This window comes from Somniosus microcephalus, chromosome 27 (genome assembly GCF_052327205.1).
Source record: "Somniosus microcephalus isolate GS21.2 chromosome 27, FLI_Smic_1.0, whole genome shotgun sequence".
Classification (NCBI taxonomy): Eukaryota; Metazoa; Chordata; class Chondrichthyes; order Squaliformes; family Somniosidae; genus Somniosus; species Somniosus microcephalus.
Window position 1 is genome coordinate 23,153,945 of NC_141013.1, and position 20,630 is coordinate 23,174,574.

General features: G+C 43.5%; 1 protein-coding gene across 1 annotated transcript in view; it reads left to right on the top strand.

Annotated features, from left to right (window-relative positions):
- The window catches only part of cep152 (centrosomal protein 152), a 73,443-nt gene that overhangs the window by 13,496 nt on the left and 39,317 nt on the right, over positions 1 to 20,630 (top strand). Inside the window, exons 3-7 of the mRNA XM_085968692.1 lie at positions 3,741 to 3,844; positions 6,494 to 6,608; positions 11,497 to 11,904; positions 15,117 to 15,288; positions 19,338 to 19,478. Of these exons, the coding sequence (XP_085824818.1) occupies positions 3,741 to 3,844; positions 6,494 to 6,608; positions 11,497 to 11,904; positions 15,117 to 15,288; positions 19,338 to 19,478 (940 nt within the window). The remainder of the gene's footprint in view (positions 1 to 3,740; positions 3,845 to 6,493; positions 6,609 to 11,496; positions 11,905 to 15,116; positions 15,289 to 19,337; positions 19,479 to 20,630) is intronic.

Consider the following 20,630-nt stretch of genomic DNA (forward strand, 5'->3'; position numbering starts at 1 on the left):
ATGGGTCCTCACGTGTCTTCTCAGTAGGACCGGCCCTGGGGACGTCAGCCATGGCGGTAGCGATGTCCCCGATGTGGACTTCCTTGGGAAGACAAACATTTTCTCATGAGGGGTGGCGTTAGTGGCCGTGCAGAGCAGTGACCGAATAGAGTGGAGCGCATCGGGGAGCACATCCTGCCAGCGGGAGGTTGGAAGGCCCCTAGACTTTAAGGCTAGCAGGACGGCCTTCCAAACTGTCGCATTTTCTCTTTCCACCTGTCCGTTCCCCCGGGGGTTGTAACTGGTGGTCCTGCTTGTGGCAATACCCCTAGTTAGCAGGTACTGACTGAGTTCGTCGCTCATAAACGATGAGCCCCGGTCGCTATGGATATAGCTGGGGAAGCCGAACAGGGTGAAGAGGTTGTTCAGACATTTAATGACCGTGGCACTGGTCATGTCCGGGCAGGGGAAGGCGAACGGGAAACGGGAGTACTCATCAATAATATTGAGGAAGTACACATTGCGGTCGGAGGAGGGGAGAGGCCCTTTAAAATCGACGCTCAGGCGCTCGAAGGGGCGAGTGGCTTTTATCAGGTGGGCCCTGTCTGGTCTATAAAAGTGCGGTTTGCACTCAGCGCAGACTTGGCAGTTCCTGGTCATGGTCCTGACCTCCTCAATAGAGTAAGGCAGGTTGCGGGCCTTGATGAGGTGGAAGAACCTGGTGACCCCCGGGTGGCAGAGGTCATTGTGGAGGGCCCGCAGTCTATCGATCTGCGCGCTGGCGCAGGTGCCACGCGATAGCGCATCCGGGGGTTCATTTAGCTTCCCGGGCCGGTACAAGATCTCGTAGTTGTAGGTGGAAAGTTCGATTCTCCACCTCAAGATCTTGTCATTTTTGATTTTGCCCCTCTGCTTGTTGTTAAACATAAAAGCAACTGAACGCTGGTCAGTGAGCAGGGTAAATCGTTTTCCGGCCAGGTAGTGCCTCCAATGACGCACAGCCTCCACAATCGCCTGGGCCTCCTTCTCAACAGCGGAGTGTCTGGTCTCCGGGCCTTGGAGGGTTCGTGAAAAGAAGGCCACGGGTCTCCCCGCCTGATTGAGGGTAGCGGCCAGGGCAAAGTCGGACGCGTCGCTTTCCACCTGGAAGGGGATGGATTCGTCCACTGCGTGCATGGTGGCTTTGGCAATGTCCTCCTTGATACGGTGGAAGGCTAAGCGGGCCTCTGCCGTCAAGGGAAAAGAGGTGGACTTGATCAGCGGACGGGCCTTGTCCGCATAGTAGGGGACCCACTGGGCGTAATAGGAGAAAAACCCTAGGCACCTCTTCAGGGCCTTGAGGCAGTGGGGCAGTGGAAGTTCCATAAGGGGACGCATCCGGTCGGGGTCGGGGCCGATGACTCCGTGTTCCACAACACAGCCAAGGATGGCGAGGCGGTTTGTGCGGAATATGCACTTCTCCTTGTTATATGTCAGGTTTAGGAGTTGGGCGGTGCGGAGGAATTTTTCGAGGTTTGCGTCATGGTCCTGCAAGTCACGGCCGCAGATGGTCACATTGTCCAGATATGGGAAAGTGGCCTGCAACGCATTTTGATCTACCATCTGGTCCATCTCCCTTTGGAAGACGGAGACCCCGTTGGTGACGCCAAAGGGAACCCTAAGGAAGTGATAGAGGCGGCCGTTTGCCTCAAAGGCAGTGTACTGGCGGTCCTCAGGGCGGATGGGGAGCTGGTGGTACGCTGATTTCAGGTCAATGGTCGAGAAGACGTGGTACTGCGCGATCTGGTTGACCATATCAGCTATACGGGGGAGTGGGTAGGCGTCCAGCAGGGTGTAGCGATTTATTGTCTGGCTGTAGTCGATGACCAGGCGCTGCTTCTCGCCGGTCTTAACGACCACAACCTGGGCTCGCCAGGGGCTGGTGCTGCCCTCAATAATCCCTTCTTTCAGGAGCCGCTCCACTTCGGTTTTAATGAAAACCCTGTCCCCGGCACTGTATCGCCTGCTCTTTGTGGCGATGGGCTTACAGTCGGGGGTGAGGTTAGCAAACAGTGGTCGGGGGGTGACTCTGAGTGTGGAGAGGTTGCACCTGGTGCGCGGCGGGCAATTTGGAAGCTGCTGGCTGCGGACTGTGAGTGGGGGTAGGGGTCCACCGTACGCCATCGTAACACTTTTAAGGTGGCACTGAAAATCTAACCCCAGCAGGACGGCAGCGCAGAGGTCAGGCAGGACCAGAAGTTTAAAATGATCGTACACGGTCCCGTCTACTACGAGTGTCACCACGCAGTAGCCGCCGATGTCCGCCGACTGGGACTCGGAGGCCATAGAAATCCGCTGTTGCGCAGGCAGGACTGGGAGAGAGCAACGCCGCACCGTGTCGGGGTGGATGAAGCTCTCCGTGCTCCCAGAGTCAAAAAGGCAGATTGTATCGTGACCATTTACCTTAATGTCCATTGTGGAACTGGCCAGTTGGTGCGGTCTCGCTTGGTCCAGTGTAACGGATGCCAGCGTAGGGGTCGGTGTGTCGCTGCGGGTATCAGATGAGGCGGTGTCGGGGGCCTGCTGCGTCCCGGCTGTCGTCCAAGATGGCGGCGTCCAAAATGGCTGCTGTACTGGTGATTCGCACATGGCCGGGGAGGTCCAAGATGGCGGCCCGCATGGCCCACACGCGGCGCTGCTGGGGTTCGGGGTGGCTTTGGCCCTGCAGACGCTAGCGTAGTGTCCCTTCTTCCCGCATCCCGAGCAGATCGCGTTTTTCGCCGGGCAGCGCGCTCTGGGGTGTTTTGCCTGGCCACAGAAGTAGCATTTCTGGCCTTGGGGCACTGCTGTCTGGCCTTGGGACACTGCTGCGGTAGTTGGGCCGTTGCTGGGGTGGCACGGTGCTATGAGGCAGTCCTACCGTGTCCCAGGCTGTCATTCCCCGCGGCGTCCACAGTGCAGAGGAGTAGGCATCCATGCCCTGGTAGGCTGCATCCAACGATCGTGCGAGTTCAGAGGCCTTGTTGAGGTCGAGGTTACTCTGCTCCAACAGTCGCTGTCGGGTGTAATTGGATCTGTGGCCCGCTACAAAAGCGTCCCGGATAAGTTCCTCTGTGTACACGGCGGCCTTTACATCCTTACAACCACAGGCCCGGCCAAGCACAGACAGTGCCTGAAGGTATTCCACGGTCGATTCCCCAGGTTGTTGTTTACGACTCCCCAGGAGGTGCCTGGCGTACACTTCGTTCACTGGGCGCGTGTACTGGTCCTTGAGGAGCTTGATAGCGTCCGCGTACGAGGTCGCGTCTTGGATGACCGAGTACACTCGGTGGTTCACTTTGGAGGTCAGGACATCCAGTTTGTCCTCGTCCGATTTGATTGCTTCGGAGGCGGTCAGGAATTTTTCGAAACACTTAAGCCAGTGAGTAAACTTGGTGGATGAGTCCGCCTCCCGATGATCTAAGTCCAGGCATGCTGGTGTGAGGATCTTCTCCATTATAAAAATGTTGTTAATAAAATTGATGCGCATTCAATTACTCATGAAAGACTGAGAGTTAGAAGAGTAACTAAAGGCTTTTATTAACAACAGAATGGAGGTCTGCCTCGCGTGGTCGACCGGTCCAGGATACAAAGGGCTGGGGAGCAGCCACCTTTATACTAGGACCTGTGGGAGGAGTCAGCCGAGGCATGTCCAGGCATGTACACAGTGGAATACAAACAGGAATACAAACAGTGGTTTACCACACTAACATTTTATTATTTGGTGATGCTTTTATTCTCAGCTGCACCAGTTACTGATGACGGGTCTTCCAGATGACATGCTTGAGGACAGCAGAGATATTTCCTCTCCAGAACTGAATTACTCTGGCTGTACTGCCAATAACAGGTAAAAAAAAGCTCCGCTATAAAAATAAACAAACATATAATTGGGAGGGAAAAGAACTGGTAGATTCAGTTCAAACACTCCGTTTTTTTTTAGACTCCACATGCAATGTTAGTGTGAAGATGTAATTCCATGTACAGGAAACTTTCTGGTATCCGGCACTGACAGGACCGAGCTGGTGCCGTTAGATCAAAACTGCCGTATAAACCAGCGGCAATGTTAAAACATACAGAGCTTTTCAGCTCCGTGTGAATCAACAAACCCTGTAGCAACAGCTTCAAAACAGTCGGCTGCAGCTGCAAGCCTCTCTAGCTGAAGCTGTTGCTTAGCTACAGACCTTGCAGAGCCTGACTTGGGGGGGGGGGGGAAAAAAAAAGCAACGAGAAGTAAAAAAAACTTATAGAAAACGGCTCCTGAATTTTGCCGGTAGATAGAGCTTTCCGGACTTTTAACCTCCGGTTAAACAAAAGTTTCCTGTATTTGTTTGGGGGAAAAAGTGGTAAAATATTTCACAAAGGGTATAATTATGAAATGGAGTGGGGGGAAGAAGTGAAAATTGTCAGGGAACATAATAACCAAAGATGCAGCCTAATAAAATTCATTCTGACGTCCGTGTAAATTTTGATTGATCTATAAGCCTGAACATTTTCCGAAAAGGTGGGTGTGAGTGCTTGCTCCATCCATTAGACAGTGCAATGTCATACAATGGGGGGGTGTTAATTTCAGGAAAAAGACCCCTACCCCAGGCACCCCCTATGTGTTGCAATGTCCTCTTCACTCAAGAATTTGTCAAATCCCTTCAAACACTGCACTTCTAAAATTCACATCTTCATTGTTTTTATTACAGTATTATGTGATATGTACACCTGACCAGGACACAGGATAAAGACATATGTACCAATTGTAATTGGGTTGCTGCACTAGAGCAGTGAATTGTTGAATTTAATGATCATGTTACTGCATTGTGCAGTACATAGGGTGGGGAGAAAGTTTTAAACCAGATGGTACATAGTATATATTTTCCTGGACCGGAAAGTAAGGATCGGAATGGTTGGGAGAAGGAGCCAGAAGATGTAGTCGGGATAGAAGCTTATCCAAACTAAATCTAGCCAACATCTTATACAAAAGCAAAATACTGTGGATGCTGGAAATCTGAAATAAAAACAGAAAATGCTGGAAATACTCAGCAAGTCAGGCAGCATCTGTGGAGGGAGAAACAGAGTTAATGTTTCAAGTCGATGACGTTGCCAACATCTTCTCTAGTCTAGATTTCCAGGAGTTGGTTGAGGATTAGTCTCTGGAGGCTGTTTCTGAAGACCATATTCCCATGAATCATTAACTCATTTTGCCTTCAAAGCCTCCTCAAAATCTGCCTGTTGAATCATCTCTTCTAACTTCAGCAAGCTAAATTACAAACCGATAACTCACCTTTGCTGTCTTTTAACCCTTTTAATCCTACAATCAAATCGCTGCAGAGCATGGCCAAAACAACATCTCCATTACGCTCTCATATTTATACTGTCATTTACCACTGCGATCTGTTGGAGGCCTACTCAGAACTGAGATGTGAACAGATGTATGCATGATCATACTACTTTGACGTTGTGAAGCATACAGCAGGCCTGGGAATTGACACTAATCCAGTTCCTTATACCGTATGTTGCAATGTCCTCTTCACTCAGGAATTTGTCAAATCCCTTCAAACTCTGCAATTCCACTATTTGCATCATGACACAAGCACACTAATGCAGAAGCCATTTTATGGTTTTGGTCGTCTCAGACAGCAGTATTCAATAGATCAGTTAAATGCACATTTTTAGCTAGCAAAAATGATATGTGCTTCACTGCCGCATCAGTGTTTCACATTTTTATGTTTTTTCATAAAATACAGTGGAGAAATTTCCATGTATGTTTTTGTTTAAAGACTTGTACTGTCCTGGAAAGTAAATATCCCCTTTTAATACTGCTGCTCTTACAGTGTCACTTTTATACCACTGTATGATGCTGTTGTGCTGTATGACAAAATAATGGGGATGTAGATTTATTTAGATTACTGCAGGTGCAGCATTCCAATATCCAAGCTATTTGCAGCAGCATATTTGTCATCGCACTGCTTCGGAAAATGTTATTTCACCCAATTCCATCAGAAAACCATTATATATTGCAGGGAAAAAATAAACAATCCAATCAAACCGTGCCGAATTCGAAAGATTGATAATCTGTGGGTATTGGATGAAGTCGACTCCCACTGGGATTATCAACAATCGTCTCCCTTGCAGTCACATTTTAGGAAATTAGCAGCGTGTCTAAACTTGGAATTTTTAAAACAAGAAGAATAACAAATTACAATTTGCAGATTAGCACATTTAAGTAACAAAGCCACAGCTTGGAAAAGTTTCACTGCCACTTAGTGACTTGAAAAAAGTACGTAATGTTAGTAAATTTTGTAAGATTAGTGAATATGCCGCCTCTGTTTCAACAAACTAGAAACTGATTTGTGATTTTGTTATTTGCACAGTTCGAAGTAACCATTTAATGCTGCTGCAGTCTTAAAGTAAATATGAATTTTCAAAGAGCATTAAAGAGCAACCTAAATTGACTTAAATATTAGCTAAACTTGTTCTATTTAACTACTTATCATTTATCTTCTAGAGGTCAACAAACCTGGGAGCAGAAGGGAAATTGGAATGAACAGGAAGTAAGCAACACTCCAAGAGATAAAGATAATTATTCTACAGAATATCCAGTACACAATGGGCAGAATGAAGTAAGTTGTGTATTTTCAGTGGATTTGTAGGTATTTTAATGTACTGAATTTACAAAGTAATTACAAAGGGTACTGCCTTCTGTTTATTCTTCATAAATGCTCTGTTGGTGCTGCACAAATCTGTAACACGTGTAATGTATGGCAACCAAGGTTGTCACAAATTTCCCTCTTGTGCTAGAGAATGTAAATATTTTCCAAGTGTGACTTGCCCTGTCAAGGAGTAATGCAGAGATGGATTCTACAACCTAATTTGATAAATACTTGTTTGTGTTGGGTTTATTCCTATAACAAACAATTACATCGGAATCGAGGTTCTAGTAGTCAATTTGGTCACATCACCAAATGATTGTGAAATCAAAATCCAACCCGTGATCTCCTGGGAAACTCTCAGACATTGAGTAGAGCACTCGGCTGTTTGAAATGCTGGTGAGTAGTGCTAGGAAGAGCTGAGCTGAGCTGTGCTGGCTGACGATTTAAATTGATCAGAAAAATATGTAGAAGTCTCTCCACAGATGCTGCCTGACCTGCTGAGTATTTCCAGCATTTTCTGTTTTTATTTCAGATTTCCAGCATCCACAGTATTTTGCTTTTGTATGTAGAAGTTTTGTTGTGTAGTCTACAGACCACCTAATAGTGGAAGGGAAGTGGAGGAAGAAATGCAAACAAATTGGGGAAATGAGTAAAAAACATAGAAGAATAATAATCATGGGGGATTTCAACTACCCCGATATTAATGGGACAGAAGAGGTAGGTAATGGGGATAAGGGAATGGAGTTCCTACAATGTGTTCAGGACTCCTTTCTAACCCAATATGTAAGAAGCCCAACAAGGCAAGATTCGCTATTGGATCTAATAATTGGGAATGAGCTAGAGCAGATAAAAGAAGTAAAAGTAGGGAAACATCTAGGCAATAGTGACCACAATATAATACACTTTACGATAATAATTGAGAAGGACATAAGTATGACGAAGACCAGGGTAATATATTGGAGAAAGCCCCTCAAAAATCAGCCTGAGAATAGAACTTGGGGAAAATAAAATGGACAACAATATTGGTAAACAATGATGTAGAACAACAATGGGGAACATTTAAAATGGTGTTCAACAGAGTCCAGGAAAAATATATTCTGCTAAAAAATAAGAACAAGCTAAACACTAATGAGACACTATGGATGAATAAAGACATAAGGGAAACATTGAGGGTAAGGAAAGAGGTATACATTAGGTACATGGACAGCAGGGGACATCATGACAAGGGAGAATACGAAGAGATTAGGAGAGAAGTCAAAAAAACAATTAGGAAGGCAAAGAGGCGCTATGAAATTAAATTATCAAGGAACATAAAACAAAATAGTAAAATATTTTACAGGCACATAGATTAAAAAAAGGAAGATCGGGATGGGAATAGGGCCACTAAGGGATGGACAGTATAATACCAAAGCCAGCGATAGAGAGATGGCAGAAATATTAAATCATTACTTTGCTTCAGTGTTTACCAGGGAGACAGAACAGGTGGACATGACATTGGATGATGAGTGAGAACTACATTTAAAATAAAAAGAGGAGAAATATTAAATAAACTAATTAGACTCAAAGAGGATAAAAACCCCTGGTCCGGATGGATTACATCCGCGCATTTTATAAGAATCTAGGGAAGAGCTAGCAAAGGCATTGCTACACATATTTAACAATTTGTTAGAAAAAGGTGTAGTGCCAGAGAACTGGTGGATAGCTAACATAATACCTATATTTAAGAAGGGCGATAGAACATGTCCGGGGAACTATAGACCAGTCAGCTTAACATCGGTGGTATGAAAAATAATGGAATCCCTACTAAAGGAGAAAATAGAAGAACATCTAGAAACCAAAAATATAATAATGAATAGTCAGCAAGGATTTCAAAAGGGAAAGTATTGCTTGACCAACCTCATTGCATTTTTTTGAAGAGGTAATAGAGAGAGTAGACAACGGTAATGAAGTAGATGTAATTTATCTAGCTTTTCAAAAGGCCTTTGATAAGGTACCATATAAAAGACTAATGAATAAGGTCAGAATGCGGAGTCAGGGGACAAGTAGCAGAATGGATAGCTAGCTGGCTTCAAGACAGAAAACCAAGAGTAGGGGTAAAGGGTAGCTATTCACAGTGGCAGAAGGTGGGTAGTGGTGGCCCACAAGGATCAGTGCTGGGACCACTGAAGTTCACAATTTATATTAACGATTTAGACTTTGGGATCAAAAACACAATTTCTAAATTTGCGGATGACACCAAATTGGGGGTGGGGGGTGAGATAGTCAATACCGAGGAGGACTGCAACAAATGACAGGAAGACATTAATAAACTTGCAGAATGGGCATATAATTGGCAAATGAATTTCAACACTGATAAATGTGATGTATTACATTTTGGTTTAAACAAAAAGGGAAGTCACATATTACTTGGAAAATACGAATCTAAATGGGGTAGAAGAGCAAAGGGATATCGGAGTACAAATACACAACTCACAAAAAGTAGCAACACAGGTTAACCAGGCCATAAGTTTTGAAGAAGGGTTCGACCCGAAACATCAACTCAAATTTCTGTCCACAGATGTTGCCTGACCTGCTGAGTTTTTCCAGCATTTTCTGTTGTTATATAAAAAAAGCAACCCAGGCACTAGGGTTTATTTCTAGAGGGATAGAATTGAAAAGTAGTAAAGTTATGCTAAACCTGTATCGAACCTTTAGTACTGCGTGCAGTTCTGGTCGCCATATTATAAAAAGGATATAGAGGCACTGGAGAGGGTTCAAAAAAGATTTATAAGGATGATGCCAGAAATGCAAGGGTATACCTGGCAGGAGGGGATGAACAGGCTGGGTCTCTTTTTCTCATGAAAAGAGAAGCCTGAGGGGTGACCTAATAGAGGTCTTTAAAATTATGAAAGGTTTTGATAGAGTGGATACAGAGAGAATATTTCTACTTGTGGGGAAGAGCAAAACTAGAGGCCATCAATATAAGATAGTCACCAAGAAATCAAATCGGGAATTCAGAAGAAACTTTACCCAGAGAATGGTGAGAATGTGGATCTCGCTACCACAGGGAGTGGTTGAAGCGAATAGTATAGATGTATTTAAGGGGAGGCTAGACAAGCATATGAGGGAGAAGGGAATGGAGGGTTATGCTGATAGAGTTAGATGAGGAAAGAGAGGAGGAGGCTCGAGTGGAGCATAAACGCCGGCATGGACTGGTTAGGCCGAATGGCCTGTTTCTGTGCCGTATATCCTATGCTGATCAGCTATTATGACATTTAGATATAGTTCAAAGGCATAGTGCCAATAGCTGAGTAGCTATCTAACATCTGAGCAGTGCGTCAGAGTTTTTACACTAAGTTGCCAGTCAGTGCTGCTGAGATGTTCAACAATGCTGTTCACCAATTTTTGAAAACAGCTCAGCAGCACTCTGCTCAGAGTTTCTGTTTTGAGCTAAGGTTCGAGACTTCCCTTGTTTATACAGATCTTTCAGATGTGAATGGCACATCAGTTAATAGATCAGATATACAGAGCATGAGCAGGAACTGCAAGAGGGCAAAAGCGGGATTAAGTAGCGTATCAGCGCTGCTAATCACAAGATGAAATGTGAAAAGATTTCTGATGCTTAAACAGTAGAAGGAGCAGCGCTGGAAGGTTCTGTATAACCGACTTGTACAGTTCACGTGCTGGAAAAGTACTGAGTAGAGACTTTATGCCGTTTGGTTTTTGGAAATTGCATTGAGCACTTTATCTGAGTGATCACTAAAGCTATTATAATTGTTCCATCTACACAGAAAGTTAAAGTTCTGTGCAGAACAACTAAATATACTTCACTCATTTTTTGAAAGGAAAGGGTGATAAACTAGGCACAATGATTAACTGAGAGTTGAAGCTTGGATAAAATTTTTTGATAAAAGTGACTGTGTCTAAGAATTGTTCCACCTACAGGAAAAGTTCTGATATCCGGCACCGACGGGACCGAGCTGCTGCCGATCTATCAAAACTTCCAGATAGACCAGCGCTAATGTTGAAGGATAGGAGGTTTTCATCTCCGTATCTGACAACAAACACTGTTGCTTAGCAACAGCTTGTAAACACTCAGCCCGTACCTTGGAAGCGTCTCTGAAGCTGTTGCTAAGCTACAGAGACACTTTCCAGAGCCTGACTGTTTTTATAAAAATAAAAAAAAAAATGCTAGGAGAAGAAAAAAAACCTAACCAAAACGGCTGCTGATTTCTGCCGTTAGATCGAGGTTTCCGGGCATACAACCTCTGGATAAACCAAAGTTTCCTGTACTTTCCATACAAGATGCACTTGGTCCACCACCAAAGTATAGGTTACTGATATAAAAACAGAAAATGCTGGAGATACTCAGCAGGTCAGGCAGTGGATGCTGCCTGACCTGCTGAGTATCTCCAGCATTTTCTGTTTTTATTTCAGATTTCCAGCATCTGCAGTATTTTCTTTTTGTATAGGTTACTGATCCTTAGTTGTGAGATAAGATTAGTAAAGTAACTTTTTTTATGGATAGGAAATCCCTATGTTCAAACAATCAGAATATAAATCGTATTAACAACTGATAAACTTCTGGGGGGAGAAGCATACACACAAAGTGCATGCACAGATCAGTGCTGTATTTTCATTAAACAAATCCTTGTAGTTTGAGAAACTTTTTAAAAATGTAGTTCTGTCTTTCTAATCTAGTGTCCTCACTACATGTGAAAATGCTTTGTATGGTTTACAAGTGGTTTCATCTGTGTATGTTCAGGGTCCAACAGTTTGTGGTTCCCCTCATAATGATTGACATTTGTTGTAAATTGTAATAGAAATTCTCTATTTAAATGCAAGTACTAAATTCTCCTAAAATGTCTTTTACGGGTAGGGCTACAATGAAGATTATGAACATGATCAATACCAGAGGGACTATATGCACAAAGCTGAAGAAGAACAAGTGAAAGACCATGAACGTCCAGCTGAGAGTGAGTCACATCTCAATGGGTGGAATCAAAACCGCAAAGATGATGAACATCAGTACCTATATGAAAACAAGGGTTATAACTTCCCTTGTGTGGAGGTAAATGAGGGTACTGTTGATGATCACTACATTAATGGGAATAGATATGATTCAAACCATTATCAACTGCCTAATTCATACCCTCAGTCTGGAGGCTACCATGGCTACGTTAGTGGACTGGCTAATAGTAATGGACAAAATGAGGAGTTCCATGATCAACTGGGGAAAATGCCAGATTACCCACCAAGTCAAAGGGACCAACTGGAACACTTACAGGTAGCATTATCTTAATTGGTGGTTTTTAGATTAGTTCATGTTTGATATGTAATTAAGATCTAGTCCCATCTCATAATAAACTTGATGATTATAAACCCATTTGTTTTCCTAACTATTTCAAAGTTTCCAAATAAAGTGGAGCAGTGAGTAAGAGCATTGTCCTGACTCCTCCACGACGTGGATTAGATTCAAGCCCAGAATGATGGGCTGCAATAGTCATCCTCGGTATTCCCTCTGAAATTAGTTTGGGCATTCCAAGATCAAGTTCCTAGTGTGTACAAGACTGCAATAAGAAAAGCATTGCCCTTAACTCACTAGTAGCCAGTCTCATTTCAGGCCAAGAATAACTGATTTGGGAAATGGAAGTTGTTCCTCAAAGGTTGCAATTACATTAATTAAATTTGACCCTACATCTGATGTGGAAGTGTTTGGTGACACCGTGCTATTGGGTGGAATATATTCTAATCCAAGCATTGATGTGCCTTGCATTCAATGAGCATCAATATAACTTAAAAAATCTAAAGCACTGGAAGAAAGATTGTACAATTTAAATTGCAAAGGAGGATTTTGCTTCTTTGATGGAAAAAGTGTGTTACAAAGGCCATCATTTACAATTTGAATCTTCGTCCTGTTGTAATAAACTGCACATTGATGAAAGTTTTTCGCCCTCCAGGACATTCCTGTGTTTACCATTTCCTCGAAATACTGTTGTTTCAATATGTCTGCAATAATTAAAACTCTGTACACTTCCTTCCCCCATCTATTTACTGGCCTGAAGTGAAGATGTAAAGCTGGGATAGGAAATTAAATTTCAGCATTTGCTAATTTTGGGGCACTGTGAAATAGGTACATAAGATTTGACTTGTAATTTGGTGTATAAATTATAAGTAAGTCCCAGTGTTCATATACTTGATGCTTTCTGATTCAAAAGCTCCTTATCTCTTCAGTAGTGTTACCTAAAATTTTCAAATAAAAATCATATTCAAAGTTCTTAAAGCTGAACAAAACATTGAATGAAATGTTTTCCAGTACACCTTTAATCCCTGGTGAAAATGTATGCAGATGGTTATAGTGTAGAATCATAGAATGTTACAGTGCCGAAACGGGCAATTTGGCCCATCAAGCCTCCACGTGAAGTATCTAGCCTAAACACACTCTCCTCATCACTTCTTATCCCATTTCATATTCCTCTTTTTCAAGTAACTATTTAATTCCCCTTTCAAAGACTGTACTTCAGCAACAGTTTGCGGCAGAGACTTCTAACCTACCAAACTAAAGACATTTCTTTCTAGCCTTCCCTTTAATTCTTGTGATTATCTCATTCATGTTGGCAGTCTCGCCTACCAGCAATCTTAATTTTACCATAACCCATTATCATCTTTAAAACCTCTCAAGTCACTCCTTAACCTTCTCGGCTTTACATATTTATGGAAACTATACCGGAAGCATGTTGAATTATTGCACTGCAACTTCTGAAAGATTCCAGTCCAATGGGGAATCTGGCTGCATTATATGGATTGTGTCCTAATGTAATTAATCATCTCGGATGTTTGATAAATATCCATTTTGGTTTCAGCATAGAGCGCATTGAATCCAATTACTAAGATTATTTTTTTTTAAGGTAAATTGAGTTTCAGATGAGGAGGGGTAATGTATTGATCGATCCATTGTGGTTTTTTTTCTTCGTTTATGGGATGTGGGCGTCACTGGCAAGGCCAGCATTTATTGCCCATCCCTAATTGTCCTCGAGAAGGTGGTGGTGAGCCGCCTTCTTGAACTGCTGCAGTCCGTGTGGTGAAGGTGCTCCCACAGTGCTGTTAGGGAGGGAGTTCCAGGATTTTGACCCAGCGACGATGAAGGATCGGCGATATACTTCTAAGTCAGGATGGTGTGTGACTTGGAGGGGAACTTGGAGGTGGTGGTGTTCCCATGCACCTGCTGCCCTTGTCCTTCTGGGTGGAAGAGGTCACGGGTTTGGGAGGTGCTGCCGAAGAAGCCTTGGTGAGTTGCTGCAGTGCATCTTGTAGATGGTACACACTGCAGCCACGGTACGCCGGTGGTGGAGGGAGTGAATGTTTAAGGCAGTAGATGGGGTGCCAATCAAGCGGGCTGCTTTGTCCTGTATGGTGTCGAGCTTCTTGAGTGTTGCTCTTCACAGTTAATTAGCCTGCCAACATTCTCATTCCCTAGGCTCACACAGGTACTAGGTATAGAACTACTCCAGCATGAGTCAACTACTTAAGAAGAGGAATAGGCGAGAAACGTACAATGAAATATAAAAGATGTCCTAATCACAGAATCACAACAGTGCAGATAGAGGCCATTTTGGCCCATCGAGCCTGCACCGACACATATCCCACCCGATCCCCGTAACCCCTACACCAACACATATCCCACCCTATCCCCGTATTTAATCCCCCTAACACTAAGGGTCAATTTATCATAGCCAATCAACCTAACCCGCACATCTTTGGACTGTGGGAGGAAACCGGAGCACCCGGAGGAAACCCACGCAAACACGGGGAGAATGTGCAAACTCCACACAGACAGTCGCCCGAGGCGGGATTCGAACCCGGGTTCCTGGCGCTGTGAGGCAACAGTGCTAACCACTATGCCACCGTGCTCCCTAATATACCCATCTGAAAATTGTAAAGAAGCAAACGGTGTTAAAAATCCATACCAACGAGCTCCTGGTTTTTAATTTATATTGACAATTTTTTGGTGATCAATTGCAGATTATCTCTTGCTTTAGATTTGCAGTGATCACATCACAGTTGTATCAAGCATTAACAGTATTGAGTATCTCGGCCATGCTGCCAGCAAAGGAGTAAAAATTAAGTGAAGCTGCTCCTGACCCCTCTTGCTGCATATATTATGAAAAACAATGGTTGTGTGCGCCTATGAACTGGAATTTCACCTTGGGGTTCAGATGACCACTAAGCCTAAGATTTGGTTTTGTTGTTTAATATAATTTCAATTACTGCTTCTTTGTTTCACTTGTTGTTCGTTCTCTGATCCCAAACCACTTGAGCTGCAGTTCTTGTTCCTGGCATTCTCTAAGCACTTCCATTGAATTCAATTCTATTCAAAAAGGGGTATCTATTATTGATCAGCAATGTGGTCAAATTTGCAAACTGGTATTTGTATAATCAGTTTTTATATTTAAAAGCGTTGAGTACTTCACCATTCTTTTCCCTGTTTTCCTCCTGCAGCATTTTATTACAAATGAACATATTTCTAATGAAGTTAAGGAGCTATACAAAGTGAAGTACAACCCTTATCCTGCTGCGCATCCACCTAGAGGGGCTTTTAATCCAGATGAAACAAAAGGTGCAGACAACAGGTTTGAACAAATGCAGAGCAAGTTCCTGGATAGTGGAGAAGGTAAGATGTAGCTACTTCTAATTTCGTATGCTCTTTGCATTTTAAATAATGATTGTAGAGCTTAGCGCATTGGATCGCAGATGAAAGGGTATACCCAATGTTGTTGGCAGTTAAGTGCTCACAAATGAGTTCAGGAAAGGATGGAGGGACTGCTTGCCTCTTGAGACATGTAGAGATTTATTTATTTTATGTAGCCGGAAACTCTCGTTTAAATGGCATCTAAATATCCGGAATTCTCTATTAACCGGCAAAATTCATACTCCGAAAACACCTCCATAACCGGCAATGTTGCCGAGTCCGAGTCTCCCGCGGTGGCCGAGTTAGTCAGTGGGGGTAGTTCTCCAAACTGCCACTACTCGGCATCTTGGCGCTGTCGGAAGTCCGAACACCTCAATAACAGGAGTCTGACTCTGTTAAAAATAGCCTCGGTAGATAACCCTCTCCGTCATCCGGAATTTTTAATCAACCGGCACCATCCTGGTCCCGTCGGTGCCGGATACCAGAGAGTTTCCTGTATCTATGTTTGTTATATACCTGAAATAAGATAGGAGAAAAAGCCACTTGTTTCACTGCCTTTGTGGAGCTCTCTTACGAATGTATTTCCAGATCGTTTCAGTGAAGATGTGCACTTGCAATAGTATAACCTTCAATTCATCGGCAGGGAGAATTTAAAAAGTGGTGGTTAGGGTTTTTGTTGTGATGGCTTGAGTCATTCTACATAAACCAACTCGGACAAGGACCAATATAACTCTTCTCACCCATAGACATCTGGGATCAAGAAGGACATGGTTTGATGTAAATCTAATTACTTGGTATCGCATTACTATGTAGCCAAGGATGGGACATTTAACACAAATGAACAACAATTTGGTTTTGGAATTACCATAACCCAGCATCAACTGTGTTCCACTTCACATGACATAACTCCGTTCAGAATTGAAGTATCACAGCTTTAATTGAGTTCAACTTAATTCTAGCACATCAGTAATCAATTTTGAGGATTACAGTTCGTGCTTTTAGTTTATTCAGCAAATAACAAGCATGCTCTTTTTTTAAGCATATTTCTTGGGCATTAATATAAAATATACGACCTAATCAGGTAGCAATTTTACTGCTATATTGAAACAGTTCTGTCTTCCTCTGCAGAGTGCTGTTTTCGGCCTCTGGGCTTTGCCTTCAGTGAGTAGTCTTCATTCCTGGTTTGTTGCCAATCTTCTAACTTGGTTTGCACCTAACATATACTATAAGCAACATAAGAACTAGGAGCAGGAGTAGGCCACTTGGCCCTTCGAGCTGATCTTCTACCTCAACTCCACTTTCCCGCACTATCCCCATGTTCCTTGATTCCCTTAATAGCCAAAATTTAGTTCCTTAAACTGTGCTAGTAACTGTTAAATTCTTCTCGACTGTATTTGAACATAATCTAACATGTCTTTCTCCTTCAGATTTCTCCTGTCCAAAATGCTTAAATCTAAGCAAAAACCTTTCCTTTAAGTACCTTTTGTTTATTGAGATTAAAACATTAGTTTAGGCAACCTGACTGATCAATTACTCCTCACTATAAGTTTTCACTTATAGAATTATGCAAACAAACTTCCAAATTGATATTCTCAGCAGCTTTTCATTTTTGCATCAATTAAAGTGAATACTTAATATGTCAATAAATTTGCTTCAAGACATGGGAACCCCTGCTGCTAATGACAACTGAGCATACCAAAAGAGGTCCCTTATTTCATGGAACCTTTGCTTATCATTTCTTTTCATTTCACAATCACCAAAGAATCCCAATTCTTTACATATTCACTTCTATTCGTTCATGGGATGTCGGTGTCGCTGGCAAGGCCAGCATTTATTGCCCATCCCTAGCTGCCCTTGACAAGGCGGTGGTGAGCCGCCGCCTTGAACCGCCGCAGTCTGTGTGGTGAAGGTACTCCCACAGTGCTGTTAGGTAGAGAGTTCCAGGACTTTGACCCAGCGACGATGAAGGAACGGCCGATATATTTCCAAGTCAGGATGATGTGTGACTTGGAGGGGAACTTGGAGGTGGTGATGTTCCCATGCGCCTGCGGCCCTTGTCCTTCTAGGTGGTAGAGGTCGCGGGTTTGGGAGGTGCTGCCAAAGAAGCCTTGGCGAGTTGCTGCAATGCCTCTTGTAGATGATGCACACTGCAGCCGGTGATGAAGGGGGTGGATGGGGTGCCAATCAAGCGGGTTGCTTTGTCCTGGATGGTGTTGAGCTTCTTGAGTGTTGGAGCGGCACTCATACAGGCAAGTGGAGAGTATCCCATTACACTCCTGGCTTGTAGATGGTGGAAAGGCTTTGGGGAGTCAGGAGGTGAGACACTTGCCACAGAATACCCAGCCTCTGACCTGCTCTTGTTGCCACAGTATTTATGTGGCTGGTCTAGTTAATTTTCTGGTCAATGGTGACCCCCCCCCCCAGGATGTTGATGGTAGGGGGTTCGCTGATGGTAATGCCGTTGACTGTCAAGGGGCTGTGGTTAGACTCTTGTTTGTTGGAGATAGTCATTGCCTGACACTTGTGTGGCATGAATGTTACTTGCCACTTATCAGCCCAAGCCTGAATGTAGTCCAGGTCTTTCTGCATGAGGGCATGGACTGCTTCATTATCTGCGGAGCTGCGAATGAAACTGAACACTGTGCAATCATCAGCGAACATCCCCACTTCTGACCTTATGGTGGAAGGGAGGTCACTGATGAAGCAGCTGAAGATGGTTGGACCTAGGACACTGCCCTGAGGAACTCCTGCAGCGATGTCCTGGGGCTGAGATGATTTGACCTCCAACAACTACAACCATCTTCCTTTTTGTGCTAGGTATGACTCCTGCCAATGGAGAGTTCCCCCCTCCCCCCCTCCCCCCCCCCCCCCCCACCCCGATTCCCATTGACTTCAATTTTACTAGAGCTCCTTGATGCCACACTCTGTCAAATGCTGCGTTGATGTCAAGGGCAGTCACTCTCACCGCACCTCCTGAAATTCAGCACTTTTGTCCATATTTGGACCAAGGCTATAATGAGGTCTGGAGCCGAGTGGTCCTGGCAGAACCCAAACTGAGCATCAGTGAGCAGGTTATTGGTGAGTAAGTGCTGCTTGATAGCACTGTTGACGACACCTTCCATCACTTTGCTGATGATTTGAGAGTAGACTGATGGGCGGTAATTGGCCGGATTGGATTTGTTCTTTTTGTGGACAAGACATACCTGGGCAGTTTTCCACATTGTTGGGTAGATGCCAGTGTTGTAGCTGTACTGGAACAGCTTGGCTAGAGGTGCGGCTAGTCCAGGAGCACACATCTTCAGCACAACAGCCGGGATGTTGTCGGGGCCCATAGCCTTTGCTGTATCCAGTGCGCTCAGCCGTTTCTTGATATCACCTGTTAAAGTACTACTTTGTGAGCCAAAAACAGTGAAAATATATTTTGTGGTAAGTTCACCTCATTTCCTGAATTATCATAACACGAAATGTGGAAAAGTGTATTAATTGACTATATTAGAAAGGTCTCTAATTGGAAACCTTTCTTTATTGATGAATAATGTCCTTTTTTGTCATTCAACTTTCTTCCTGAAAAATTTAATTTAATTTTCAGTGCTGATGGTTTCAAGTTTGAATTCTTGTAATATTGATAGTACATGTCTTCGGAAGGGGAGGGTAAAGAAGCATTCAGTCAGATTTACAAATTTTATATGGGCAATTGAACTATATAACTAATGAAATCTGTTGTTTGTTTATACCCATAATTTTTTTGATTCTTGGGTTGTCCTTATTTCCATTCAAGTTCTATTCCTTGTGTTGTTTTTGGTGGTAATCTCAGCTAAGATTCGTCTTGCACAGCAACTTGAAATTTAGTATAAGTAAAATTTCTGCAAAAAATGATCAATACTTTGCAATATTGATTAAAATACAGTTTTTTGCAATTGTTTACAAATAAGCCTTATTGCAATATGTGAATTTGCAAAAAGCTAACCAATCCATTCAACTAACCTTTCTCATTCCTTTTTAATAGTTAGAATATTATCTGTGTTCTACAGGTTCTACAGAAGCCCATCAGTTTGCACAGTTACAGATACTTTACAATGCACGAGGAAGGCAGTTAGAAGAAATGCAACACAAACAGGAGGAGTGTGCCCGTGAGATCAGATATTTGAATCACCAGCTTGCCATGACCAAAGGTAATAGAACAACCTTAAATTTCAGCAGGTGTAAGTTATGAGTGTTACTTGGGTTTTTTTTTAAAGAAAAGAGAGTTTATAGAGTCATAGAGTAATACAGCACGGATAGAGGCCCTTCGGCCCATTGTGTCCGCGCCGGCCATCAAGCCCTGTCTAATCTAATCCCATATTCCAGCATTTGGCCCGTAGCCTTGTATGCTATGGCATTTCAAGTGCTCATCCAAATGCTTCTTAAATGTTGTGAGGGTTTCTGCCTCCACAACCCTTTCAGGCAGTGAGTTCCAGACTCCAACCACCCTCTGGGTGAAAAAGTTCTTTCTCAAATCCCCTCTAAACCTCCCGCCCTTTACCTTGAATCTATGCCCCCTAGTTATTGACCCCTCTACTAAGGGAAAAAGCTCCTCGGCATCCATCCTATCTATGCCCCTCATAATTTTGTACACCTCAATCATGTCCCCCCTCAGCCTCCTCTGCTCCAAGGAAAACAAACCCAATCTGCCCAGTCTCTCTCCATAGCTGAAGCGCTCCAGCCCTGGTAACATCCTGGTGAACCTCCTCTGCACCCTCTCTAACGCGATCACATCCTTCCTGTAGTGTGGCGACCAGAACTGCACACAGTATTCCAGCTGTGGCCTAACCAGTGTTTTATACAGCTCCATCATAACCTCCTTGCTCTTATATTCAATGCCTCGGCTAATGAAGGCAAGTATCCCATATGCCTTTTTTACCACCTTATCCACCTGTTCCGCCGCCTTCAGGGATCTGTGTACTTGCACACCCAGATCCCTCTGACCCTCCGTCTTGCCTAGGGTCTTTCCATTCATTGTGTATCTGACATTCTCAGTTATTGGTGATATTCTGTTGATGACATTCAAATCTAGTGGGAGTGCAGAATCTTAGCATGGTGTTTCTGAAATTAATTGGAATTTGATGTTGATGGCTGCTCATTGATTTTTGGTTACTATTAATATTTGTTACCATTACTGCGAGGAAAAGGGGGTGAGGAGAATGTTCCATGAACACTTTTTTTAAATATATTTTTGTGGGGAGACACGAGCAGAGCAGTACATTTGTGAAAATATTACAATTGTGCATGGCATCTTTTATCAAAATAGGTTTTTTGCATGATTCTATAAAGAAAATAAAGAACTT